Raw genomic sequence first — 27,997 nt, forward strand, 5'->3', positions numbered from 1 at the left:
TCAAGAAGCTGCTTGATGAGATTCTGGGATCAATAAGCTACTAACAACCAAACGAGGAAGATGGGCTGAATGGCCTCCTCTCGTTTGTAAGCTTGCTTATACTCTTATGTACCTCTTAGGTAATCCTAACTTGATTTAGATTTTAGTTGTGTGATATTAGCAGGTGTTTTTTCTCCTTCAGCAAACATCCTGCCAATAAAAATGCAGATGAAAAGGGTTTGTGAGTTCACCCACCGGGGCCCTTTGCAAAGTTATTTCAAGAATGTTTCTTTATGAGTAGCTTTAGTATTCACAAAACAGGGAGCAGCCAACAAAAAAAAAACAAGTTCAAACTTGATTCAAACTTGTTTATATCGTTTTTATAATGATCAGGCAAAAGCTATAACACGACAAAATGCTTATTTTTGTCTTTCTAAATGAATTTAAAAAAAAAAAAAAAAAACAGAGCCTGACAGAAATAGTGCAGAACGCAAGATATTCAGGGTTTGCATCTAGAGCTCTCAGCTGCATTTTAAAGGAAGCTGATGAAAGGAGATTCGTGAGGTGGTGATTCTGGTTAATAAACCAAGCAGTAAAGTTTGATAAAGAACAGTGGCAGATGAGATTTGGCGACGCCCCTGCGCTGAAAAGAAAACAGGAGAAAAGAGCGTGAAGCAGTTTCCCCTTCAGATCCCCAGTGAGGTGGGACTGCCAGGGCCTTCTCAACGAAGGAATACAAGACAGCAACACACCGACAAGTCTGGATCTGTTCAGGCAGGGGTTGGTTTCCGTGGAAATAAATCAGCTAATCGCGCTGGCTGTTGCAGGAGTGAGCTGGGGCCTGGAGACACAGAGTGTGACCGGGGGAGGGCAGGCAGGCAGCACCCAGAACCAAGGAGCATATTCGACTACGAGCCAGGCAAGACCACCGCTCTGGAGCAGGAGAATCAGGTAGGACAGCCAGGCCGCTCTCCTGAGGCACCTTTACCAGAGTGACAGCACCGCACAGAGAGGCATGGTAGAGCACAGAGAGGTATGGTAGAGCACAGAGAGGCATGGTAAAGCACAGAGAGGTCTGGTAAAGCATAGGAAAGTATTGTAAAGCACAGAGAGGCATGGTAAAGCATAGGGGAGCATTGTAAAGCACAGAGAGGTCTGGTAACGGACAGGGAAGCATTGTAAAGCATACAGAGGTATGGTAAAGCATAGGGAAGCATTGTAAAGCACAGAGAGGTATGAGAAAGCATAGGGAAGCATTGTAAAGCACAGAGAGGTCTGGGAAAGCATAGGGAAGCATTGTAAAGCACAGAGAGGTATGGTAAAGCATAGGGAAGCATTGTAATGGACAGAGAGGTCTGGTAAAGCATAGGGAAGCATTGTAAAGCACAGAGAGGTATAGTAAAGCATAGGGAAGCATGGTAAAGCACAGAGAGGTCTGGTAAAGCATAGGGAAGCATTGTAAAGTACAGAGAGGTCTGGGAAAGCATAGGGAAGCATTGTAAAGCACAGAGAGGTATGGTAAAGCATAGGGAAGCATTGTAAAGCACAGAGAGGTCTGGTAAAGCATAGGGAAGCATTGTAAAGCACAGAGAGGTATGGTAAAGCATAGGGAAGCATTGTAATGGACAGAGAGGTCTGGTAAAGCATAGGGAAGCATTGTAAAGCACAGAGAGGTATGGTAAAGCATAGGGAAGCATGGTAAAGCACAGAGAGGTCTGGTAAAGCATAGGGAAGCATGGTAAAGCACAGAGGCATGGTAAAGCACAGAGAGGAATGGTAAAGCACAGTGAGGGGTTGTAAAGCACAGGGAAGCATTGTAAAGCACAGAGAGGTCTGGTAAAGCACAGAGAGGGATTGTAAAGCACAGAGAGGTATTGTAAAGCACAGAGAGGGATTGTAAAGCACAGTTTACTGTGGTCAACTTTTAAAAGTGGTCTTCTGTGAGCGTTTAAAGGGAAGGTTTGGATGTGAAGATGTCAGCCCTGTTTTTTTCCTTGGCCAGTAGTTTGAATTTACCACACATACAGGTAGAGCTAGAAGAAACACAGTGAGCTGTACTAAAAAAAGAGACTCAAACTAGATTCACATTTTTAAGTATTTTTTATATAATGTTGTTTTAATTCAATTTATGCATAGCCCATCAGTGTGGGTTTGTTGTTGTGAATCACAGACTAGCTGCTATATACTGTAAAGGTTTTGTGACAGTCCGGACTAGTCTCTACTTGCACTGATTCACAGATCTGCCAAAAAGTGATTCAACTGGTTTATCCTGCAAGAGCCTGTATTTAAAGGCTGCGCTTGTCCTGGGATCAGTGCTTTTTCACAGATTCAAATACAAATAAAAATGTGTGACTCAAACGCATAGAGTAAGGAAGCCCACTTGCTTCAGGAGAGGTCTTAGCTGTGAATTTAGTGATTTGACTCTGTCTAGATGGATTGAAAGTGGAGAGAATGGTAAACTGCAGGGGCAGCGTGCAGATATACTGTAGCATGGTAAACTTTTACAAGGGTTAGCTGACTCACCTCCATGTTTCCCATCATGCCTTTCAGATCCAGAGGCCCCTGACAGAGTCTCCACCAGGGCGGCGCTCTCCGCCCATTGAGGTGAGCAACACACCGGGCTTCCTGCCCTCCTGTGTGTGTGTGTGTGTGAGTGTGTGTGTGACTAGTTTCTCATTGTGATAAATCAACTATTGTGCAACGTTTGCTGTGCTGTGTTGCGTTGTATTGTTGTGTTGCATTGTGTTGTATTGTTGTGCTGTTGTGTAGTGCTTGTTGTGTTGTGTTAGTTGTGCAGTGTGTAGTGTTGCATTGTATTGTTGTGTAGTGTGTTGTGTTGCATTGTGTTGTATTGTTGTGTTGTATTGTTGTGCTGTTGTGTTGTTAGTTGTGTAGTGTGTGTGGTGTTGCATTGTGTTGTATTGTTGTGTTAGTTGTGTAGTGTGTAGTGTGTAGTGTGTTGTGTTGCATTGTGTTGTATTGTATTGTTGTGTAGTGTGTTGCATTGTGTTGTATTGTTGTGCAGTGTTAGTTGTGTAGTATGTGTTATTTAGCAGTGTCACGCCTGTAATCTCTCTCCTGCTCTCCCTGGCCGGCCTCTCTCAGGAGGTTCTTGCCAAAGAGCTGAGTCAGTTTCAGGCAGAGCTGGACTCGGATATTGAGGGCATGCAGAGGCGCCTGTCTCAGAAACAGCACCCCCAGAGCCCGGGTGAGGTACTGACCTGTTTGTGTCTCTCCACGCGCCTGCATGCCTGCATGCTGCCCCCAAATCAAACCTCGCCACGCAGGAAAGACGCCTGCGTGAAACTGCAGGGAATCTGAAGGCAGAGACTGTATACAGAAAGAAAGATGTAAAGACGTATCAGACCAAACGGGATGTGTGTCTTTCGCAAGGACAGCTTCTTAAAGTGTAAAAAGCTTCAAATGCCATTAAATTGCTGCTAATAATAATAATAATAATAATAATAATAATAATAATAATAATAATAATAATAATAATATACTTTCATCTTTTTAAAATCCATTTTTGACAAGCAGATAACAGAGACAATTCGAACTGTGATGCAAGAACAATACACGTGTGTACAGTTTTCAAATGAACCGTATGAAAAAAATCTAAAACCTTTTTTTTGTGGTGTTGTTGCAAAAAAGAACACTAGGTACATAACGTGCAATAAAAAAACACTTCCGTATTCCGTGAACTGAATGACACATGTGTACTGTAATAGATGCGACGTCTATGACTCAGAAAATGACTCGTTTTTGCTTTGTTTCGTTTTAAACCCCCCCAAAAAACTAGCGTTCTTTGCATCAACAGCATCGTCGCTGCCGCTCATCAGACTAGTCGACACATTGGGTGCGTTCACGGAGATCATTCTGCGCAGAATCTGAACAATTTATCCAATGATCTTCTATGAACTGGTCAGATTCTGCACAGAATCTGCGCATAATGATCTCCGTGAACTCACCCACTATATTAAAACAAAACCAGTCAAAGGTCGGCATGCACCTACCGACACCACCAATAAGACACGAGATACCCGGCCTGATCCAGCAGATGACAAGCGTATAGGGAAGTAAATCAAGGGCAGGACATGAGCTCTATAAACCAAAATGCTATCCCTATGGATAACTAAAATCAATCATTAATGAGCCCCACTGCTCCGAAGCTTACAGCAGTGTAGCAACACGTACGAAACGGAGGAAGGTGCAGAAAGACTTGGTGTTGCAAGCTTTTTACTGTGTCATTCTTACTAAAATCACCCCTGAGCTGCTTCTGGTTTTGCATGCTTTGAAATCCAAGCTTCTCTAACCCGTTTAATTCCAGACAGGAAACTAGTTAATTGAACCAGTTAGCGAGCCAGCTGATGTGAGGCTGCTTGGAATCTGAGGGAGTTTAGGACCCAGGGTGCTGTCTTTCTGCCTACCTGCCCCACCCAGCACTCCTGACTGGGAGACGGGATCTCGCTGTTCCTGTCATGTCACCGCTTTACCAGTGGGTTTGGCTAGTGAGCTATTATTTATTAAAGCAGGTTTCAATGCAATCTCTTTTCAGAGTACACAGAGTACGCCGGTGAGAACACATTTCTTTGCCGACTCACGGGACACCAGGTGAGTCAGAAACTGCTTCCTAACTTTATATTATTGTTCGGTTATTTAGAATTGAGAACGAGTTCTTAACAAAAACTGTGGAAGGTAACGTTTTCAAATGTGATCTGATGCAGTGTCAACAGTGATGAATTTAGAAACGCTGAAATAAACTTCAATAAGTGAAGAGACAGACGTTTCGGCTTTATTTCTGAAGTTAAAACGACATTAATCGCACAGGTATAGGATATGATTTATAGACTGCATGTGTTTCTTATGGACAGGGAGTTGGACGCAGTGATGGTGATTCGTGCAGGAAACGTTCAGATTTGATTTGAATCCAGCAGATGCTTTGAGTTAATGGAGCGTGGTCTGATACCTCAAGCAAACTGTTTTAAACATCTGAGTTAAAATATTAGAGAGAAGGACACGGGTGTGTTTTTATTTCAACTTGTTTCAATGGCAATTCCAAGTTCTGGTCGCATCTCCCACGGTTCACGCTTCTCTGCTGCGTTGTTTTAAGTGCAATAATCTAATTGGATGTCGGTACGCTAAGCTACAGTATACCACCTCCAATCAGATCACTAACTGTACTACTCCCTGAAGTTTTTAATGTTGTAACAGAAAGAAATGCAGTAAATGAACTTGCACTGTGTGTCGGTGATCGCCTGAAGACTTTTTGAATGATAAATTCCAATGACAACCAGTTACAGACTGGAAGTCTTTCTCAAACTTCACTAAAACTTTTTTTGTATATAAAAAAAAAAAAAATCGTTTGCAAACCTTGCTGGGTTCCGGATCATTCGGAGTTCATTTGTTTTCGTTATGAGTTATTTATATCCTCGGCCAGGAACAGTATTTTACTTTAATTCTAAACTGTTTATTTTTGCATAGCACACAGTGCCACCCGGTGGTCTCAATTGTAATTCTCTGAATGTGTGTCTGCATGCTGTAATCACAGCAAATGGGAAAAGGCTTTACAGTCCCACCTGAACAGCCTATGGGTGGAATGAGAATCCAGAATCGCAGCTGCCTGCTTGCCAGGGAGTTTGTGTTTTACAAGGTGTGTAACAAGCCTGGAGAATGCTAGGAATGCTCAACACTGCCTCTTGGGACTGCGCAAGGGGTCTGCTGTGGAATTAGATGCCTATTGGCAGTGTGTGTTGGTATGAGCCTGATAGATGATCTCCGGCATCCTTGTGGACTGTGCTGAAGTGGCTCAGGCAGGTTTCTGAAGGTGCACTTTAGTCGGAAAAGCACACGCTGCAGTGTGGCTGTTTCCTGCTGGGAATGTCTGTACATCGAGACTGAGATCCTTCTGACTGTCTGCCCCGAGGATGAGAGGGAGAGGGAGAGGGAGGTTTTAAATCCTCATAGCTTCTCCTAGGGGCTCCAGTGCTCACTGATAAGCTTCACCCACCTCGCTCCCCCACGATCAGCCTCGGGGAGTCTTTTCAGAAGCGTGTTTTGCTGGAATAGTTATCAGGCATGGCAGAACATGTTCTTAGCAGACACGACAATAGAGGCTTATACAGAACACACACCGGGTCTATTTTAATGATCTAAACTGTGGCGGATCTTAATACCACTGCTCTTTAACTGTGTTAATCCAGCTGGGAGTGATTAACTGGTCCATTTATTAATATTACTACATATAATGCAAATACAGTAAAATGGGGGGATCTAGTTTATAAATGTTAGGGTGGCAGTAATAAGATCATTAAAATAGACCCTTTAACATGATATTAAACAGATACAGTAAGAAATTAAATATCTCGACAACGCAGATACATGAAGCATCCTTTTAAGTTTTGGGTTTGTTAGGAGTGAGACTCATTTTTTTTTTCATGGCGTAGAATTTAGCAGCCTCGCTCCTAAAGGAAAAGTAATGATGTTTTAGTGGAGTAATCTCAAGCCTCATTTCTTTATTTCTTTCAAATCTCACTCACATGGAGGCTGGCCGTTGGCATCTCTCTGCGTCCCGTCGTGAATCAGTTTTGAGAAAGCAGAGACGGGCAACTGTTTTAATAAAAATCATTTTCAGTTATTTTTGTACTGCTGTTAAGCTCTGTCTGCTTTTGAAAATAACAAATGCATTTCCTCAAACTCTGCATACCAGGGTTTGACAGACTCGATGTAGTTGTGCTAGGCTGTCGGACCCCGGCATGTTTTTGTGGCAGCAACAATCCGAATGAGGATGAGCTGCAGCTGGAGAGCCCCACAGCCCGTCTGGTGCACCTTTCAAGAATTCTTACAAAAGTTAATCTTTGAGCTGTTGGCTGCTTCCCTGCATTCCTCCGCTCCAACGTTAATGTTAGCTCAAGACTCTTGGCGCTCGTTGCTTTTCAACCATTCCGGGAAACCAAAGTAAACAAGACCTTAGATTATATCTCCCGAGAAAGGGTTTCAGCAGCTCCTCAGCCCATGTAGGGGCTTATTATTATTATTATTATTATTATTATTATTATTATTATTATTATTTGTTTATTTAGCAGACGCTGATATTGTGCTTATTCCATGTATTTTCTATGGCGTTTTTGTTCCCTTGTTTTACATGTCCGATACCAGGAGTTCACTTTCATATTTCATATAGAAGTTCGCGCGCAGCTTTTGACGCAGCCCTGTTTCTCTTCCAGCTCTCTGACCTCGAACCATCCAGCTGCAAAGGGGTGTGGCCTGTCGTCTGTCAATCACCCGCACTTGAGCCCACGGAGTGCGAGAAGGGGAGGAGCTAGCCCCACGCACGGCAGGAGTGAGTTTCCCGAGTCCCGCAGTGAAACCATGGAGCTCCCTCCCAGACGAGCGGAGAAGAAGGTGAGGTCCTGCAGAGTCTCGGGCGCCACCCTGTCCGCTCGGGGCAGCGCTGTAGGGTTAGAGCTATCGCTTCTACAAATCTATAGATTCTTTGTTGTTTGTTTATTTAGCTGACGCCTTTATCCAAGGTGACTTACAGAGACTAGGGTGTGTAAACTATGCATCAGCTGCAGAGTCACTTACAATTACGTCTCACCCGAAAGACGGAGCACAAGGAGGTTAAGTGACTTGCTCAGGGTCACACAGTGAGTCAGTGGCTGAGGTGGGATTTGAACCGGGGACCTCCTGGTTACAAGCTCTTTTCTTTAACCACTGGACCACACAGCCTCCTTAGAAACGGGTGTGATCTACAGCTACAGGAGAGCGTATTGACAGTACTGCCAGGAATTGCGATTCCGGTATTCCTTAGAATTATTTTCAAACCATAAAGTCCTTGAGGTAGGTTTCCTTGTGGATTCTGGAGGGGATCGATGTTAGGTTTTTTTTTAGTTTTATAATTGTCTCTTTTAGACCTTGGTAGCATTTTAAAAATAAACGCAGTACAGTTTGTTTTTTCCTATAAAAACCTTTCCCCTCTAGACTTGGCAGCGAACCTGAAAAACAAAAGTCTTTCCAGACTCACAGACAGCATCACAGTGCAGTGTCAATAGTTCAGCATGCTGACTCCTGCATTGTTAATATGTGATTTATTACAGTCGTGCAGCAGGCTGACTCCTGCATTGTTAATATGTGATTTATTACAGTCGTGCAGCAGGCTGACTCCTGCATTGTTAATATGTGATTTATTACAGTCGTGCAGCAGGACGACTCCTGCATTGTTAATATGTGATTTATTACAGTCGTGCAGCAGGACGAATCCTGCATTGTTAATATGTGATTTATTACAGTCGTGCAGCAGGCTGACTCCTGCATTGTTAATATGTGATTTATTACAATCGTGCAGCAGGACGACTCCTGCATTGTTAATATGTGATTTATTACAGTCGTGCAGCAGGACGACTCCTGCATTGTTAATATGTGATTTATTACAGTCGTGCAGCAGGACGACTCCTGCATTGTTAATATGTGATTTATTACAGTCGTGCAGCAGGACGACTCCTGCATTGTTAATATGTGATTTATTACAGTCGTGCAGCAGGACGACTCCTGCATTGTTAATATGTGATTTATTACAGTCGTGCAGCAGGACGACTCCTGCATTGTTAATATGTGATTTATTACAGTCGTGCAGCAGGACGACTCCTGCATTGTTAATATGTGATTTATTACAGTCGTGCAGCAGGACGACTCCTGCATTGTTAATATGTGATTTATTACAGTCGTGCAGCAGGACGACTCCTGCATTGTTAATATGTGATTTATTACAGTCGTGCAGCAGGACGACTCCTGCATTGTTAATATGTGATTTATTACAGTCGTGCAGCAGGACGACTCCTGCATTGTTAATATGTGATTTATTACAGTCGTGCAGCAGGACGACTCCTGCATTGTTAATATGTGATTTTGTAATAGAATCCACTCACTTTGATTTTCTGTGCAGATGAAAGCAGCCCACGCCAAGTTTGATTTTCAAGCCCAGGCTCCAAAGTGAGTAAAGTGATCCTTTAACATTTGTGCTTTGAGTTTATTTATGTATATATTTATGAACTATTTTTTTTTAATGATGTTTACAGTTGTTGTGAGTGTTTCTGAGTTATTCCCTAAAGCTGTCTTAGCCATACCAGACCATTCCAGGCCATACCAGGCCATACCAGGCCATGCCATGCCATGCCAGGCCATGCCATGCCAGGCCATGCCAATTTAATTTATTTAGCATCCTTCACATGCAGGTATTGCCAGGGCGCTTTACAAAAATACACAGCAAGCCAAACAAGCTCCAAACTAGTCACTAGCGATAGGATCAGGACAGGATCAAATGAGAGATGTTTTGAGCTCAGATTTAAAATACTGACTAATTGGCTGGTTTGGTATCGCTTTGAACAAAAAAAAACCAAAAAAAAACCGCTTGGATGCTTGCACTGGCTTGTAAAAGTGTGATTGGCTGGGCCTGTCGGTGTAACCTTTGCCCCTTTGCCCCTCAGAGAGCTGACCCTGCAGAAGGGGGACGTCGTGTACATCCACAGGCAGGTGGACGCCAACTGGTACGAAGGAGAGCATCATGGGAGAACGGGCATCTTCCCAACCAGTTATGTGGAGGTGGGTCACGTGCACAAATCCATCCATGCGTCCCAATCAGTGTGTAAGCTCACATAATCAATCGCTTTGATTAATAATAATAATACTGATCAGTGTGTTCACAGAGCTAGTAAAATAATTCTTAGCTGATTTGTATAACCGTCACTCTTTCCTCTATGAAAGAGGCACGCATTATTTTTAAACGTATGATTTGGAATGGTATTTTCAGCACCATGTGTTTTAGGGGTCATTTTACCACGACACTTTCTCTGTTCCCTGAAGAAAGCGTGCATGCGAGTGTGGTACAGTAGTAAAAAAAGGAATTGAAAAAACCGTAATACCTGAAAGATGATGATTAAAAAAAAAAAAAAAAAAAAAACTGGTGTCAATTTACCAATGTTAAGAGTAGGGTGCCCTCTAGTGGCCGTTAATGGTATTGCCTTTAAAAAAATACTTTCCCTCCCAGATCATCCCCCCGAGCGAGAAGCCCACCCCAATCAAGACGCCCACGGTGCAGGTGCTGGAGCACGGGGAGGCCCTGGCCCTGTTCACCTATCAGGGGGACCTGCCAGTGGAGCTGTCCTTCCGCAAGGTGAGGGCGCAGAGAGGCCCTGGAGATGCAGAGATTTATTACTTTTATTTTAAAACATCTGGGTCCTGGGTCATTTCAACTTCCACAGCTCCTTTTCTGTCATTACCCAACCCTCCTCCTCCTCCTCCTCCACCTCCTCCTCTTCCTCTTCCTCCACCTCTTCCTCCTCCTCCTCTTCCTCCACCTCTTCCTCCTCCTCCTCTTCCTCCACCTCTTCCTCCTCCTCCTCCACCTCTTCCTCCTCCTCCTCCTCTTCTTCCTCCTCCTCCTTCTCTTCCTCCTCCTCCTCCCCTTCCTCCTCCTCCTCCTCCTCCTCCTCCTCCTCCTCTTCCTCTGATATGCTTTCAGCCAGACACAGACACTACCCTGGGAAGTGTGATTTCCTGCGTGTAATTAATGTAGCTGCAGATCTTTTTAAATGAAAGTAGATGCTTGCTATAACATTGAATGGAATTGATGGAGTGTTGGTGAAGTACCTTTTAATATAAACCTGCTCTGAGAGAGACCGCTCTGTTTCATCCACCCATAGCGTCAGCGGTAAGGGTTAACCCTCCTCCCCTCTGTCCCAGGGCGAGCGGATCTGCCTGTCCCGCAGAGTGGATGAGAACTGGCTGGAGGGGAAGATCTCGGGCACGGCTCGGCAGGGCATCTTCCCGGCCAGCTACGTCCAGGTGGTCAAGATGCCCCGCACCAAATCATGTGACGAGTACCCAGCATCCCCCAAGGCAGGCCGCCAAGCCCCCCTCAGCCCCTCCCAGCCTCCCCGGTCACCAGACCCCCCAGCAAAGCCCTGGAGCCACACAGAGCCTCTTCTCTCTCCCTCCCGGCTGCACCCTTCATCCACAGCCTGTCTCTCCCAGACCTCCCCCGGGTGTCCTTCCCCCCTCTCCCCCTCCTCTCCTCTCTCCCCCAGGCTCAAGCTAGCCCCTGCCTCCCCCCGATCTCCTTCCTTCAGCCCCGCCCCCACACAGCACAGCCCCTCCCAGCGGGCTGGGCAATCCTCTCCAGGCTCCGCCCAGTCGCAGCGGCAAGCGCCCGCTCCGTCCAATCACAAACCTGTCTCCTCCTACTCCCAATGGACAAGCCTCCCCGCTGAAAACGGGCAGGCGGAGTCTCCAGCATTTCTATCCAATCACAAGCCTGGCCCCTCCCCCCAGTGGACTGCTCCAGCCCCTTTTGGGCAGACCGCCTCCCATCGTCGACCTGACCCCCCGCCCACAACTACTCCAGACCCCTCCCCACCCGAGAAGCAGGCACCAGCACCCCTGACCAATAGCAGGCCACTCCAGTCACCCCAGGTGAGTGCTGCAGACAAGGACGTTTACTGTGTTTTATATTACTGCAGAGCATGTGGAGCTGGTGAAGTTAACCATGAAGTGCTGTATAGTGTGTTTAAACGGAACGAAACTACCGTTCTGCCAATGGTGAAGCCCTGGATTTCCTTGTCACGTGCCTGACTTGGGCCACACTTGGTGAAAATCAGTAAATACTGACCTACAGCTTTTATGGGGCAGCAGTGTGGAGTAGTGGTTAGGGCTCTGGACTCTTGACCGGAGGGGTTGTGGGTTCAATCCCAGGTGGGGGGGACACTGCTGCTGTACCCTTGAGCAAGGTACTTTACCTAGATTGCTCCAGTAAAAACCCAACTGTATAAATGGGTAATTGTATGTAAAAATAATGCGATATCTTGTAACAATTGTAAGTCGCCCTGGATAAGGGCGTCTGCTAAGAAATAAATAATAATATAAAACATGGGGATTTCTGTAAAAAATGTCTTAATACTGTAAAAAAAAAATAGCAAAATTTTTCGACACGTCAAAGTTTAATTTTAGTATTACCAAAATGTTTAGCAACATCTTCTGAGCAAGTTATTACGAAGCAAGATACAAAAATAATAAAAAATCTATCTGTCTATCTATCTCTCTCTCTATATATATATATATATAATTTTTTGATGTGTTTGTTTTGTCTTTCTAGGGCGGGGTTTCCTTAAACACTCTCCAGTCCAGGAATAACAAGACCACGCCCCCTCCACTGACACTGGCCAATCACAACGACGCGACACATTCCCGGCTGATGCTGTGAGTGTTGTGTTTTATCAGGCGATTCTCGCAGACGCCCTGTTAATACGGGAGTGCTTTGTGTTTTATCAGGCGATTCTCAGACTCTCTGTTAATACGGGAGTGCTTTGTGTTTTATCAGGCGATTCTCGCAGACGCCCTGTTAATACGGGAGTGCTTTGTGTTTTATCAGGCGATTCTCGCAGACGCCCTGTTAATACGGGAGTGCTTTGTGTTTTATCAGGCGATTCTCGCAGACGCCCTGTTAATACGGGAGTGCTTTGTGTTTTATCAGGCGATTCTCGCAGACGCCCTGTTAATACGGGAGTGCTTTGTGTTTTATCAGGCGATTCTCGCAGACGCCCTGTTAATACGGGAGTGCTTTGTGTTTTATCAGGCGATTCTCAGACGCCCTGTTAATACGGGAGTGCTTTGTGTTTTATCAGGCGATTCTCGCAGACGCCCTGTTAATACGGGAGTGCTTTGTGTTTTATCAGGCGATTCTCGCAGACGCCCTGTTAATACGGGAGTGCTTTGTGTTTTATCAGGCGATTCTCGCAGACGCCCTGTTAATACGGGAGTGCTTTGTGTTTTATCAGGCGATTCTCGCAGACGCCCTGTTAATACGGGAGTGCTTTGTGTTTTATCAGGCGATTCTCACAGACGCCCTGTTAATACGGGAGTGCTTTGTGTTTTATCAGGCGATTCTCACAGACGCCCTGTTAATACGGGAGTGCTTTGTGTTTTATCAGGCGAGTCTCAGACGCCCTGTTAATACGGGAGTGCTTTGTGTTTTATCAGGCGATTCTCGCAGACGCCCTGTTAATACGGGAGTGCTTTGTGTTTTATCAGGCGATTCTCGCAGACGCCCTGTTAATACGGGAGTGCTTTGTGTTTTATCAGGCGATTCTCACAGACGCCCTGTTAATACGGGAGTGCTTTGTGTTTTATCAGGCGATTCTCACAGACGCCCTGTTAATACGGGAGTGCTTTGTGTTTTATCAGGCGATTCTCACAGACGCCCTGTTAATACGGGAGTGCTTTGTGTTTTATCAGGCGATTCTCACAGACGCCCTGTTAATACGGGAGTGCTTTGTGTTTTATCAGGCGATTCTCACAGACGCCCTGTTAATACGGGAGTGCTTTGTGTTTTATCAGGCGATTCTCACAGACGCCCTGTTAATACGGGAGTGCTTTGTGTTTTATCAGGCGATTCTCGCAGACGCCCTGTTAATACGGGAGTGCTTTGTGTTTTATCAGGCGATTCTCGCAGACGCCCTGTTAATACGGGAGTGCTTTGTGTTTTATCAGGCGATTCTCACAGACGCCCTGTTAATACGGGAGTGCTTTGTGTTTTATCAGGTGATTCTCACAGACGCCCTGTTAATACGGGAGTGCTTTGTGTTTTATCAGGCGATTCTCACAGACGCCCTGTTAATACGGGAGTGCTTTGTGTTTTATCAGGCGATTCTCACAGACGCCCTGTTAATACGGGAGTGCTTTGTGTTTTATCAGGCGATTCTCAGACGCCCTGTTAATACGGGAGTGCTTTGTGTTTTATCAGGCGATTCTCGCAGACGCTCTGTTAATACGGGAGTGCTTTGTGTTTTATCAGGCGATTCTCACAGACGCCCTGTTAATACGGGAGTGCTTTGTGTTTTATCAGGCGAGTCTCACAGACGCCCTGTTAATACGGGAGTGCTTTGTGTTTTATCAGGCGATTCTCACAGACGCCCTGTTAATACGGGAGTGCTTTGTGTTTTATCAGGCGATTCTCACAGACGCCCTGTTAATACGGGAGTGCTTTGTGTTTTATCAGGCGATTCTCACAGACGCCCTGTTAATACGGGAGTGCTTTGTGTTTTATCAGGTGATTCTCGCAGACGCCCTGTTAATACGGGAGTGCTTTGTGTTTTATCAGGCGATTCTCGCAGACGCCCTGTTAATACGGGAGTGCTTTGTGTTTTATCAGGCGATTCTCGCAGACGCCCTGTTAATACGGGAGTGCTTTGTGTTTTATCAGGCGATTCTCACAGACGCCCTGTTAATACGGGAGTGCTTTGTGTTTTATCAGGCGATTCTCACAGACGCCCTGTTAATACGGGAGTGCTTTGTGTTTTATCAGGCGATTCTCACAGACGCCCTGTTAATACGGGAGTGCTTTGTGTTTTATCAGGCGATTCTCACAGACGCCCTGTTAATACGGGAGTGCTTTGTGTTTTATCAGGCGATTCTCGCAGACGCCCTGTTAATACGGGAGTGCTTTGTGTTTTATCAGGCGATTCTCGCAGACGCCCTGTTAATACGGGAGTGCTTTGTGTTTTATCAGGCGATTCTCGCAGACGCTCTGTTAATACGGGAGTGCTTTGTGTTTTATCAGGCGATTCTCGCAGACGCCCTGTTAATACGGGAGTGCTTTGTGTTTTATCAGGCGATTCTCGCAGACGCCCTGTTAATACGGGAGTGCTTTGTGTTTTATCAGGCGATTCTCGCAGACGCCCTGTTAATACGGGAGTGCTTTGTGTTTTATCAGGCGATTCTCGCAGACGCCCTGTTAATACGGGAGTGCTTTGTGTTTTATCAGGCGATTCTCACAGACGCCCTGTTAATACGGGAGTGCTTTGTGTTTTATCAGGCGATTCTCGCAGACGCCCTGTTAATACGGGAGTGCTTTGTGTTTTATCAGGCGATTCTCGCAGACGCCCTGTTAATACGGGAGTGCTTTGTGTTTTATCAGGCGATTCTCACAGACGCCCTGTTAATACGGGAGTGCTTTGTGTTTTATCAGGCGATTCTCGCAGACGCCCTGTTAATACGGGAGTGCTTTGTGTTTTATCAGGCGATTCTCACAGACGCCCTGTTAATACGGGAGTGCTTTGTGTTTTATCAGGCGATTCTCACAGACGCCCTGTTAATACGGGAGTGCTTTGTGTTTTATCAGGCGATTCTCACAGACGCCCTGTTAATACGGGAGTGCTTTGTGTTTTATCAGGCGATTCTCAGACGCCCTGTTAATACGGGAGTGCTTTGTGTTTTATCAGGTGATTCTCACAGACGCCCTGTTAATACGGGAGTGCTTTGTGTTTTATCAGGCGATTCTCACAGACGCCCTGTTAATACGGGAGTGCTTTGTGTTTTATCAGGTGATTCTCACAGACGCCCTGTTAATACGGGAGTGCTTTGTGTTTTATCAGGCGATTCTCGCAGACGCCCTGTTAATACGGGAGTGCTTTGTGTTTTATCAGGCGATTCTCACAGACGCCCTGTTAATACGGGAGTGCTTTGTGTTTTATCAGGCGATTCTCAGACGCCCTGTTAATACGGGAGTGCTTTGTGTTTTATCAGGCGATTCTCACAGACGCCCTGTTAATACGGGAGTGCTTTGTGTTTTATCAGGCGATTCTCGCAGACGCCCTGTTAATACGGGAGTGCTTTGTGTTTTATCAGGCGATTCTCGCAGACGTCCTGTTAAAGGTCTTGCCTGTCCCGCTGTGTTGCAGGTACAGAGCTGTTTATAACTACGCTCCTCAGAACAGCGATGAGCTGGAGCTGCAGGAGGGGGACATCGTGCAGGTGATGGAGATGTGCGATGACGGCTGGTTTGTAGGTAAGACCAGCACTGTGTGGGTGGGTGTGGGTGTGGGTGTGGGTGTGGGTGTGTGTGTGTGTCAGGGAGTCTGTGTCTCTGTGTGTGTGTCAGGGAGTCTGTGTGTGTGGGGGGGTGTTAAGGAGTCTGTGTGTGTCAGTGACTCTCTGTGTCGATTTGTCTGTCTGTGTGTGTGTCAGTGACTGTGTCAATTTGTCTGTCTGTCTGTGTGTGTCAGTGACTCTCTGTGTCAATTTGTCTGTCTGTCTGTGTGTGTCAGTGACTCTCTGTGTCAATTTGTCTGTCTGTGTGTGTGTCAGTGACTCTGTGTCGATTTGTCTGTGTGTGTGTGTGTGTGTGTGTGTGTGTGTACATGTCAGCGAGTCTCTGTGTCAGCGAGTCAGTGTGTGTGGGGGGGGGTGTTAAGGAGTCTGTGTGTGTCAGTGACTCTCTGTGTCAATTTGTCTGTCTGTCTGTGTGTGTCAGTGACTCTCTGTGTCAATTTGTCTGTCTGTGTGTGTGTCAGTGACTCTGTGTCGATTTGTCTGTGTGTGTGTGTGTGTGTGTGTGTGTGTGCATGTCAGCGAGTCTCTGTGTCAGCGAGTCAGTGTGTGTGCGCTTGCTGACTGTATTGTAACAAAAATCTTCACTGGTAAAAAAAAAAAGTTAAAAGAGATTAATACACTGGTAACATGTCAAAACTCTACAAGAGTACTTTTGGAAACAAAGAAATTACTAGAATAAATAACTAAATAACTAAAATAACCAGGAGATTCACTTCACTGCTGTATAAACAATTCTATCCTCGTTCCCAAAAATCCAGTTCTGAATTTTCAGCTCTGAAGATATAAAATCATTCCTCTTTGTGTGTGTTTTTTTTTTTTTTCTTTGCTAGGGGCTTCCGAAAGAACTCGCGCCTTCGGGACGTTCCCAGGAAACTACGTGGCGCCCGTCTGAGGACACGCGGGCACGACACCACCCTGGAGCCCTGGCACCTACACTACCCCCCCCCCCCCCCCCCGAACCTCCAAACCTGGACAAGCACCTGGATAAAGAGGACCGGCCATTCTACCATTCCCGATTACATACGACCCCCCCCCTCCACAAACTCCTTGGAACAGCCAGCCACCAAACCAGCCGTCTTAACAAATACAAGCCTTGCTACTGGATGTGATCCAGCTCCCCAGCATTGTATATAGAAGCACCATACTAACAGGGCTCTACTACATCAGCAAGGGTGTGGGGACTCTGTGCTGGTTAATCTGCACCTACCGTATTGACCAGAGCATCGCTGTGGTGTGGTACAGGGAGAGCTCTCGTGCTGGAGTCTTTGATGGGAATGTTTTTGCCTTTATTACGGAATTCCTTGGAGATCTGGAGCAGTAAACTACATTCCCCCAAACCCAGCATGGGGGGCTTGGTGTAAGAGTCATGGCTGTCTTTGCTGTTCAAGCACATGGATTATTTCAAACCCTTCTTCTGCTTTGATTCTCTACCAGACCGTGGGACTGCAGTGGATTACCAGCGGTGTGGCTTGTGTGTGAGATTCCCTTTGATGCATTGAAGTAGGTTTTTTCGCTGTACTTTCTGCCAGTGTCGCTTGCAGGTCAGGACCGTTGAATGACCCTTGCCATTGACCATCCCTTCATTTCTGCCCACTGGGACTGCCTGCTCTTGATTGGTCACAGTGGTCGAGTCTGTTGGGCGGGCTCTGAGACGAGCCAATCGGAACTGGCGGATTGGGAGTGAGCTTTCGAATCCTGTATTGCGAGAAGGTTTTGGATAAACTGAACTGAATGAAATGCGTGTTGGCTGTGTTTTAAAAGCTTAAAAAGGGTCCTGCCTTTCATTAGGGGTGGTGCCATTTTCATTATCCAGTTACTGTGCAGTTATCCACCAGCACAGAGCAGAGGGAGGCTGTTCAGAGAGTAGAAGAGCCTCCCTTTCTCTTTCACTACTCCACCAGCACAGAGCAGAGGGAGGCTGTTCAGAGTATAAGAGCCGCCCTTTCTCTTTCTCTGCTCCACCAGCACAGAGCAGAGGGAGGCTGTTCAGAGTATAAGAGCCTCTGCTCCACCAGCACAGAGCAGAGGGAGGCTGTTCAGAGAGTATAAGAGCCTCCCTATCTCATTCTCTGCTCCACCAACACAGAGCAGAGGGAGGCTGTTCAGGGACTATAAGAGCCTCCCTTTCACTTTCACTTTCTTTCTCTGCTCCGCCAGCACAGAGCAGAGGGAGGCTGTTCAGAGAGTAGAAGAGCCTAGCTTTCCCTTTCCACCCAGCTATGCTACTGCAAAACAATTGCACAATCTCAGAAGCTGCTGGTGTGGTGCAACAATTCTGAAAGTACGAGGGCCTTGAGATGCATGAAGCTTGACCTGTGAGTCACTGAAAGACTAACCGAGCATTCCTTTCCAAAAAGCATTGCTTCATTTATTTTGCAATGACAAATAGCGTTACCCAGTGCAGTGAAAACTCCGTTATGGCGGGGTCAAGCGGCCAATCAAATGTGGCCTTATCCGGGGGGGGTCTTACTACTGAAGTCAAAAACATTTGTCAAAGAATTTCACTGAGATGTTATTTATTTTAGTTCTGTGTAATCTTTCCTAATTTGCTGTTGTAGTTTCTAAGAGTTCTTATTCTAAGTGATTACATCATGATCATTCATTATAGTAATTCTTTAGAACTTTTTGGCCTTAATACTGAATACAGGGGCAGCCTTAATATTGAGGGTGTTTAAACAGTGACAGCAATAGGATGGAAATTGGGACTGAAAAAAAATAAAAAATCAAGTGTCCTTAACTATGCAGCGGCCTTATTGCATTGTATTATTGTGATAATGATGTTATTATGAGATCTATTTTAATAATCTAAACCGTGGCGGATGTTCATATCACCGCAATGAAACTGTGTTTTTATTTGTACTTGATATTAATAGAGAACACAACGAACACAATGTAAAATTAAAGGACAGCAATGCTTTCCTTGACTGTCGGGTTTGTATTTTGGAGGTTGCTTCTAGGAGGCTGTGTGGTCCAGTGGTTAAAGAAAAGGGCGTGTAACCAGGAGGTCCCCGGTTCAAATCCCACCTCAGCCACTGACTCATTGTGTGACCCTGAGCAAGTCGCTTAACCTCCTTGTGCTCCGTCTTTCGGGTGAGACGTAGTTGTAAGTGACTCTGCAGCTGATGCATAGTTCACACACCCTCGTCTCTGTAAGTCGCCTTGGATAAAGACGTCTGCTAAATAAACAAATAATAATAATAATACTAAAATCAGGATCCTCTCTTATAAAAGTGAAAGCAAGGTGTGGGGTAGGTAAGCATTGCCCAGCATATATATATATATATAAACATTGCAAACCCTGGGAAAGTGTTGGTAAATTACTGTGCAAATTTACTGCAGTAAACTTTTAGAAGGGCTATATAACACTGTGCAACAGCCTTTATTCTGCATGGTTAATTATATATACTCTGTGTAGCCACTTTGTTAGGACCGGTGCCTCATCTTGAGTTGGGCCACCATTTGCCCTGATCACAGCCTTGGCATGGCACAGCATGGCATAGACGCCACAAGGTGTCGGGAGGTATCTCGCACAGTTCTGGCATGGCGGATTGGTGCATGGTAGTCTTCCAATTTGCCATCAGGGAATGGCATTGTGCTCTAGGCTTGCCCTGCAGAGTGATGCTTAAGTAAACTATTGGTTTGGCTTTCGGGGTAAGGGCGGGACCCAGGGTATAGCGGGAGAACACGTCCCACACCAGGGCGGTGCCCGCTCCAATCGGGTGCAGACAGGTCCTAATGAAGTGGCCAGGCAGGTATAGATCACACAGGAAGGGAAGATGGGTTTTAGTATTCTCCTGCAATGTATTTCACTTGTACACGAGGTGCTGTGCTCACATGTTTCGATGGCTAATAAATAAATGCAAATATATCGCTTTTTAGAACATGGTGTAGAAATGTCTCTAAAGAAAAGGACAGTCTGGCAAACACTACCTCGGAGAGAGTCCAACAAAGGGTCCTCAGACTAATCCCTGGGATTGAAGGAATGAGCTGTGAAAATAGCTTCAAGAAACTGGCTTTATTTAGCCCAGAACAAAAAATAATTGGGGGGGCCATGACTGATGTACATGATGTTAAATAAAAGAGCAAAAATATGTTTTTTTAATGATGTCTCAATCCTAAAATTCTAAAACGTTTGGCCAGAGCTGTACAGTACTGGAGGGAGGCTGTTTTATAAGTGAATCTTTCAGTCGGTGAAAACGATAATGAATCATTTCTAAAACATTTAAAGGGAGGGGTGATACTCTTTAGAAAGCGCATTGCTCTGGGCTCCGGGGCGAGCGTCAGGAAACCAGTATTGACGGACTTGGTTTACCGTTTCCGTGGTAACGGGAGCGGGGTGACGTTATCGGTCCATCACTGCCTAATTCCGATGAAGCCGGTTCAAGGAGGCAGGTGCACACCTGAATGCGTTTCCACTGGATCACTTCCAACACGGGACAGAATGCAGGCATGGCGGCGCCCAAACATGCACCCAGCTCTCGTAAAGGAAAAGTGACGGACAAAAATGACATCCTTACACTTATATAAAATTTCTGTACTTTTTAAATCGCACAGTATGTGTCAGGAATGACATAAGTCATGTGTGTGCTACAGATTGCAGGTGTTTCCATGTTTTTGTCCCTCTCCTGTATGTCTTGTATTTTTTTCCTTACTGTGCTCAAATGTTTTTCGATGGACTGGGAATTGGTTTCAAACGAACCAGAAAGAGGGACTCCCTCTGATTCACCACTAGGGGGCACTTAACTTACTACTAAGACTTCGGCAATAATCTATTAGATATAATATAGAGCAGACCCTGATACTGATGCGATAATGCCATCTGAAATGTCTTTATAATATATAGCACTAGACCCTGATATTGATGAGATCCAGCCCTCTGAAATGTCTTTATAATATATAGCACTAGACCCTAATACTGATGTGATAATGCCATCTGAAATGTCTTTATAATATACAGCACTAGACCCTGATATTGATGCGATCCAGCCCTCTGAAATGTCTTTATAATATATAGTGCTAGACCCTGATATTGATGCGATCCAGCCCTCTGAAATGTCTTTATAATATACAGCACTAGACCCTGATATTGATGAGATCCAGCCCTCTGAAATGTCTTTGTAATATACAGCACTAGACCCTGATATCGATGAGATCCAGCCCTCTGAAATGTCTTTATAATATATAGCACTAGACCCTGATATTGATGAGAGCCAGCCCTCTGAAATGTCTTTATAATATATAGCACTAGACCCTGATATTGATGAGAGCCAGCCCTCTGAAATGTCTTTATAATATATAGCACTAGACCCTGATATTGATGCGATCCAGCCCTCTGAAATGTCTTTATAATACACAGCACTAGACCCTGATATTGATGCGATCCAGCCCTCTGAAATGTCTTTATAATATATAGCACTAGACACTGATATTGATGCGATCCAGCTCTCTGAAATGTCTTTATAATATACAGCACTAGACCCTGATATTGATGCGATCCAGCCCTCTGAAATGTCTTTATAATATACAGCACTAGACCCTGATATTGATGAGATCCAGCCCTCTGAAATGTCTTTATAATATACAGCACTAGACCCTGATATTGATGAGATACAGCCCTCTGAAATGTCTTTATAATATACAGCAGACCCTGATATTAATGAGATGCAGCCATCTGAAATTTCTAAGCTACAAGCTGAATTTTGTACCCATTGAAGGCTACTGAAGGCTATGTAGTGGACACCAGCTTGTATTGTCCAGCTCCCTGTACGATTCTGTCTGTATGTGAAAGCACTCAGCACCACAGTAACGTGCTACATAGTAAACCATTGCAAAAGATTGCTAGACCGCACCTTGCAATAACTGTTCATAGTCCTGTCAGTAGCCTGATAGAGCCATCGGGGTCTCGTGGTTTTTGCTTGTTTTGATGGGAAATGTAGTTCTTCAATACAACGGCATAGATTAAAAGTTATTGCTGTTTCCTTGTAACAAATCAAATCCTTTGCTGTAGATGACAGTGGTATCAATGCTAAAGTCATCATACAGTTAATTTTAAAAGCAATACATTTCCGTTGTAATACAGTAGTTTGAAATGTGTCTCAAGGGCATAGGTGCAGTACACGCGTTGTACCAGCAGATGGCGCTGGTCACACACTCGCCACCTCACAGTTCTTTCCAATCCGTGTCATTTAAATGCAGCCTCACATCTCAATTAAATCACCCCCCCGGACTCACCCACTCCACCCTGCTGAAGAAGCACAAGAACTTTTGTATTTTGATTAACACGTGGCACAAGTTAGCGATCTCATCTCTTTTTATTTTATTCGCACACTCCATTAACCCCCGATGCCTGTACGCGTCTCTCTCTCTCTCTCTCTTTAACTCGGTTAACACAGGAAACAAAACTATGAACGTTGGTGAATAACTTATTTCAGACTGCAACAGCACGGTCACAGGGAACACGTATCTAAAACACCAGCGACTGGGTGTGACAGGTTTTTTTTGAAGCCAGAAAAAAAACAACTTCTTTTTTTTTTTAGAAAGCGCAACAGCGTATGCCAACTGTCCCGCTGCTATTCAGAAGCCGCAGGCGCTGGTCCGGGAGCGCCGCTCAGGTGTGTCGAGCTGTATAACTGTGCAACCCTGGTCTCTCTGTCATTTAAGACGGGTTTATTGTACTTGTGGAAAGGAGAGCACGATACCTCCCGGTTTTTTGGTAAGTCTCCTGTTTTTGTATTCGCCTCCGTTTTCTATATTTTCAAACTGCCCCGAAGAAATTCGGAAGCTGTACGTGAAAAGAAAATCGTTCATGACGTGAATTTCTTTTTTAGTTGCAAAAACTTGTGGCCTTCTTGTACTGCAGTTAGACAGTTAATCGTTTATTTATTTATATTTTTATATAGGCTACTCTTTTAATAACATCAAATGCGTGTAGGCGAAATCATATTTTAATGAACTAATATTTTGGTGAAGTTTCTACCCATGTGTCAGAACTCTTGAGTTTTTGTCAAAACGGGACACTTTTTGACTTTTTTGGTCTCTTTTATATAGATTTAAAGCTATGCACGTGTTTATTTTCCTGGCGAAATGGACTTTGCAGTTTAACCCTAGCCCTGCAGTAAATCTGAAACCGTGCCCGTTGAAAATGTTGATGCTCTTTGACCAGCAGTATTATTGTGGTTAATACTTGTCATTCCGGTGCGGTGATTATAACGTTAATACTCTTTCACCCATTCAGCTGCTTTCTGCATGTCCTCCCTGCTTCAATAAACACCACCTGGCGCCCTGGTATTTAACTCTGGTTTCTGAATGTATAGCGCGTTACATTGTTTTGTATTACATTGTAATTTAATACCGTGCCGCGCAAAAACAACGCGCAGACTTTTGGCCGCTGTATCATTTTCGGTTCGCGCTGTGTGATGAAAGCGCGGTCAAGTCTGTTTGTGTAAAGCGTCCGGTTTCCGGACACGGTTTTTATTTTTTATCACTGATTCGTTTAAAAAAAATTGCCATGCTCTCTTTGGCTGCTGTCGCGACATGCGTGTGTCGTGGGATACTTTTTTCCCCGAGACACCTTTTTAATATGTAGCGTTTAATGCAGCTGTCAATGTAGGAAATTAAACTCGACCAGGGACCAGCTCCCGTAGCGTTAGAAAAACACAGTCGTTAATCCATGCTTATTGAATGGTTATATACTGAGCATCAAAAGAAACGTATCACTTATATCTGAGCATCAAAAGAAACTTATCACTTATATTTGGATAAAATTCACTAGATGTGATCGAAAAATGACACACTCTGTTTTAGAGCAGGTGCGGTGACTTTTATTGTGCTGTTTAACAATTGACATCACGAAGATGCTGCTGAATGATCTGCGGATCTCGGGCAGGTGTTGTGACTCTTGGTCTCCCAGTTGGTGGCGCTGTCATTGACAGAGTGTGTCTGGTTATACCGTCTCGCCAGGTTTGAAATCGCTGGCTGTGAGCACCCAAGACGGCGAGCCACAGCACGCTGCCCTAGTCCAGTCTCCGACACGCCGATCGCACGAAGGCGCTGCTCTCTTGACAGACGTGGCATGTTGTTGTTTTTCTGTGATTTTCTTTAATTGCTTGCAATTCAGCAGCTGAAATCGCTCCCTATCCAGCGTCCAATCAACTGTCACACTAATTAGGTGATTAAGTGCATATGCTTCAGTCACAGTCACTCAAGCATGTCATGGTCAAGGATGAATGATCGAGTGATTAAAAAGAAACCAAAAACATTTCGTCACTGTCCATCATTTATATACCTTATTTTTTTCGAAAATAAACGTGTTATAATAGTTTCTTTTGATGCTCTGTATATTATGCAAGTGCCATAGTGAGCCATGGTTTGCTTTATCATACCTACCTCTCTCTGTGCTTGCCTATGCTTTACTGTGCTTGCACCATGCAGTATATCACTTCACTAAGCCTTTACTGTGGGCACACTTTGTATAAAGCGCTGGGGTTCAGAGCTCCCCTTGTTCGGGGGAATACAATCACTCTCAGTTCCTCCCAGTCTGCAGGTTTACCTACAGGAGTTATTCATGCAGCTACAAGAAGGAGCGGTTCATATAACAGGGAGCTGATTGTTCTAAGACCTGGCTGCTGGTCTTTGAAATAATTTTCTTAATTGAGGGCAGTTCTTAAACCCAGGGGTGGGTGCAGCACGGTCTAGTGTGAGTTTGTGACCCTGCTCAAACCCCACTTTTCCGCAGGTCTGGGATGAGATAGTAGACAACAGTACAGCAGTTGTAGTTGTTACAATATTGAACAGTGGCACATGTAAGGGCCTGATTGAAATCAAGGCAGTACTGATGGCTGTGGAGGCATGAAGGGGGCTGTGTGGTCCAGTGGTTAAAGGAAAGGGCTTGTAAGCAGGAGGTCCCCAGTTCAAATCCCACCTCAGCCACTGACTCATTGTGTGACCCTGAGCAAGTCACTTAACCTCCTTGTGCTCCGTCTTTCGGGTGAGACGTAGTTGTAAGTGACTCTGCAGCTGATGCATAGTTCACACACCCTAGTCTCTGTAAGTTGCCTTGGATAAAGGCATCTGCTAAATAAACAAATAATAATAATAATAATGATCACACATCTCATGTGTTCTACCCACACAGGCACGGGCAGGACTAGCCCAGCACCTAGTCCTGGGGTTTTTAAAACTACCTTCGATGAGGTATTTTATTTGAATGATCAAGAACGAGGAGAGCAATGTGTAGCTGCGTGAACTGTTCTTAAACCACTCTGTGTGTGTGTGTGCGTGTGCGTGTGTGTGTGCGTGTGTGTGTCTGTGTGTGTGTGTGTTTCTCAGTGTCTCTGTGTCTGTGCGTGTGTGTGTGTGTGTGTGTGTGTGACTTCTTCATGCTGTGATAAGCAGTACAGGTTTCCGGGGAACGTTTCAATATCCAAACATTTTCTGAAACCCTGCACTGCCCTGCTATTTGCCAGCAAAACAGAATTCTGCAGCTATTTAAAAAAAAAAATCTGCTCTAGATGACATTAAACAGGCTTTAGCTTAAGCTACTAAACACAGAAAAAAAAAAAACAGCTCCTTGAAGCACATCTAACTCCCCTCGTTCAACAGGGAACCAGGAATGAGAAACTGAGCCTGCGATAATGAGAGGTCTGTTGCATACCAGCGTTGCACAGCGTTGCACAGAGGCAGCTGTGAGTCACTCAGCGTTCAGCCCGGTGCAAGGCTTCCATCATCAGAACACTGAGATCCGATCAGCGCGTAAGCGTCCCTGTGCAAACAGTGCAAGAGGCAAATGGCGCTGCCTCTATGGTTGTAAATTAAGATTGTTTCAAAATAATACCTCACTCTTAGCTACTGTCAATGCTCAGCACATTACAGTACAATACAGGAACTGAGCAGATCATTCTTGGACACAAGAGGGGGGGCAGACAGGAATGTCTGTGAATTCCCTTGGCTTGATATGAAGTGAGTTTATAAATAGTTTACCTGCTGAAACATTAAAAAGAAACACCCAAAACGAATTGCTGTTTTCCCATGGTAAAAACCATATTCCAGAAATAACGAGCCGATCTGAGAGCTGGAATAAATGGTTCAGTTCAAGGATTCGGGGGGCGTGGTTGAAAAAAACATACCTGGGCTAGAATGGGACTAGCTGTGGTACTTCCTGGAACTTGATCACTTCCTGTGGTGTGATTTCAAGCTTGACCATTTGAAACGGTGACCTACAGCACAGGGATTAAAATAATCTTCAACACAAAATAAAGCAAGGCTAGCGGTTTCAAAGGGAAATGTAAGACAGCGGGTATGTGAATCGCATGTGAACGTGACACTGCTTCCAGTCATTTCATGAGCTCTAGATGAACAGAAGAGACGCGCGCAGGGGGTTCATGGTTAAGTAAACGGATATGGTTTATGGTTCCTTGTGCATGATTGCAACGCTTTCTCTTTGATGTGCCGAGTCTCTGCTGCTGGGAAATGCGAGCTGGGGTTTGTGCTGGCCTTGTGCTACTTCTCTGTTCAGCTTCCAGATTCACTCGCAGGCACAGCGAAGGGTGTAATCGCACAGGGCAGGGGGGTTTGATGTTCAGCATGAACAGCTCCTATGAGTTAACCTACAGACTCGGATGTTCGTGGTCTTGAATTTAAATCCTGGGCAAAGTGCTGGCATGAAAAGTATCTAGACAGACAGGCCAAAACCAAGTCAAAGCCGTGTATCTGTGTTCCTGTGCATCGCCATTCAATACCTCCCTGTAAACTTGAAATTAATAAACCCCCAGCTGTTCTGTAGTGCTCTGTATGTCCTGTGGGGGCAGCTTGGATGAATCGCCAGCATACTGGGCTAGGGATGGGTTCTGTACAAATGTTTTAGATACTACTAGAAGAGACCCTTTCTGTGTCATTCTGATAGTTCCTCTCTGAAAATGGGCTGACGTTTTTCCTAGAGAGTCAGGTTGAGTGTTTGTGTTCTATTCCGGTCTGAATCTGGTTAGACTGGAGCTGGTGAACGCACCCTTGCACCTCCCTGTATTGTCCATTGTACTGTAATGTGGTGCGGCTGTGGTGCCCACGCAGGGATAACGGCGAGGCTGTGTCTCTCGTCTCACCCAGGGCAGGGCACTAACCTGGGCAGCTGAGGTGTGTGTGCGTGCGAGTCAGTGAGCGAGCGTGGGAGTGCTTACCAGCTTTAAGAACTGCTAATCGCCCTTAATGGGCAGTGGTGAGGTTAACAAGCCTAAGGTGTCTCCCACGTTGAAATTCTGCAGATTCTTTTGAAGCATTCTTTCGAGATTCATGAATGGATGCCGAGGATTCTTGTGGTGTTAAGGATGAATGCCTGGGCAGATTGGCATCAGTAAATGTTTCATGAATGCAGTGTTTCGTTTCCTGGACTTCACTGCGCTCTTGAGAATCTGGGTCCTTTCACAGTAACTGTAGCATCAGTGTTTTGCAGTACTATCAAAGATAAAAAGCGTCTGCTTGAGAAACCACCTAGCTGCCTTTTACAGGTCCAGATGTTTAATACCAGAGATCTGTGACGAAATGTTCTGTGTGATTTCCATGCCAAACTGACTGATCGCCACGTGCGCGGTGTCTCTTACTAAAAGATACTTTTTTAAACTTGGCTTCACAGACCTCTCACCCAAGCGAGAGACATCCTTAACTATTAAACACTTAGAGGGGGCTGAATTTCAGAAATGCTAAAACTCCAAACACCTGTCATTGCATTTTAGTTTCTATTGCACCTTACATGCAGGGTATTAACTTTGTATATAAAAAAGCAATACCTCCAAACCCAGTACAAATTCTGAGCCAAACAGCAGCTCTAGAGAGCCCTTACTACATCATGAATCTAGAAAGAATGATATATATAATTATATATGCTCAGGTGATAGCAGGTGCATTAAACAGACTTGCCTGTTTCAGATAGGCACACCTGCATCCCAGGTGCGGTCCGGCAGTGACTGGCACAGCTAACGCAAGGCACCAATAAAAACAAGTCATAAAAGAACAACTGTTCACCTTGGAATTATCTTGAGTTTGAAACAAATTGCCGAGGGACCTGGGCAGAGGACCCATTTCAAAACGTGTCCTTTTGCAGGATGTGGTGCAACAGCCTTTCTCGTTCCATTCAAAGTCGTGTGACCTT

General features: G+C 45.1%; 2 protein-coding genes across 5 annotated transcripts in view; both read left to right on the forward strand.

Moving 5' to 3' along the window:
- The window catches only part of LOC131720968 (vinexin-like), a 39,161-nt gene extending 19,212 nt beyond the window's left edge, over positions 1-19,949 (forward strand). For all 3 annotated transcript variants that reach the window (XM_059013564.1, XM_059013566.1, XM_059013565.1), the window contains 12 exons: positions 807-930; positions 2,530-2,583; positions 3,085-3,192; positions 4,535-4,590; positions 7,203-7,380; positions 8,921-8,967; positions 9,462-9,576; positions 10,022-10,147; positions 10,717-11,445; positions 12,125-12,228; positions 15,708-15,814; positions 16,689-19,949. In XM_059013564.1, the coding sequence (XP_058869547.1) occupies positions 807-930; positions 2,530-2,583; positions 3,085-3,192; positions 4,535-4,590; positions 7,203-7,380; positions 8,921-8,967; positions 9,462-9,576; positions 10,022-10,147; positions 10,717-11,445; positions 12,125-12,228; positions 15,708-15,814; positions 16,689-16,750 (1,810 nt within the window). In that variant the 3' untranslated portion in view covers positions 16,751-19,949. The remainder of the gene's footprint in view (positions 1-806; positions 931-2,529; positions 2,584-3,084; positions 3,193-4,534; positions 4,591-7,202; positions 7,381-8,920; positions 8,968-9,461; positions 9,577-10,021; positions 10,148-10,716; positions 11,446-12,124; positions 12,229-15,707; positions 15,815-16,688) is intronic.
- A 2,131-nt stretch (positions 19,950-22,080) lies between these two features.
- LOC117397826 (PDZ and LIM domain protein 2) overlaps positions 22,081-27,997 on the forward strand; it is a 29,919-nt gene continuing 24,002 nt past the window's right edge. For both annotated transcript variants that reach the window (XM_059013647.1, XM_059013648.1), the window contains exon 1: positions 22,081-22,570. The gene's annotated coding sequence lies outside the window, so the exon portion shown is untranslated. The remainder of the gene's footprint in view (positions 22,571-27,997) is intronic.

The sequence above is a fragment of the Acipenser ruthenus genome, chromosome 46 (assembly GCF_902713425.1).
Source record: "Acipenser ruthenus chromosome 46, fAciRut3.2 maternal haplotype, whole genome shotgun sequence".
In the NCBI taxonomy this organism is placed as follows: Eukaryota; Metazoa; Chordata; class Actinopteri; order Acipenseriformes; family Acipenseridae; genus Acipenser; species Acipenser ruthenus.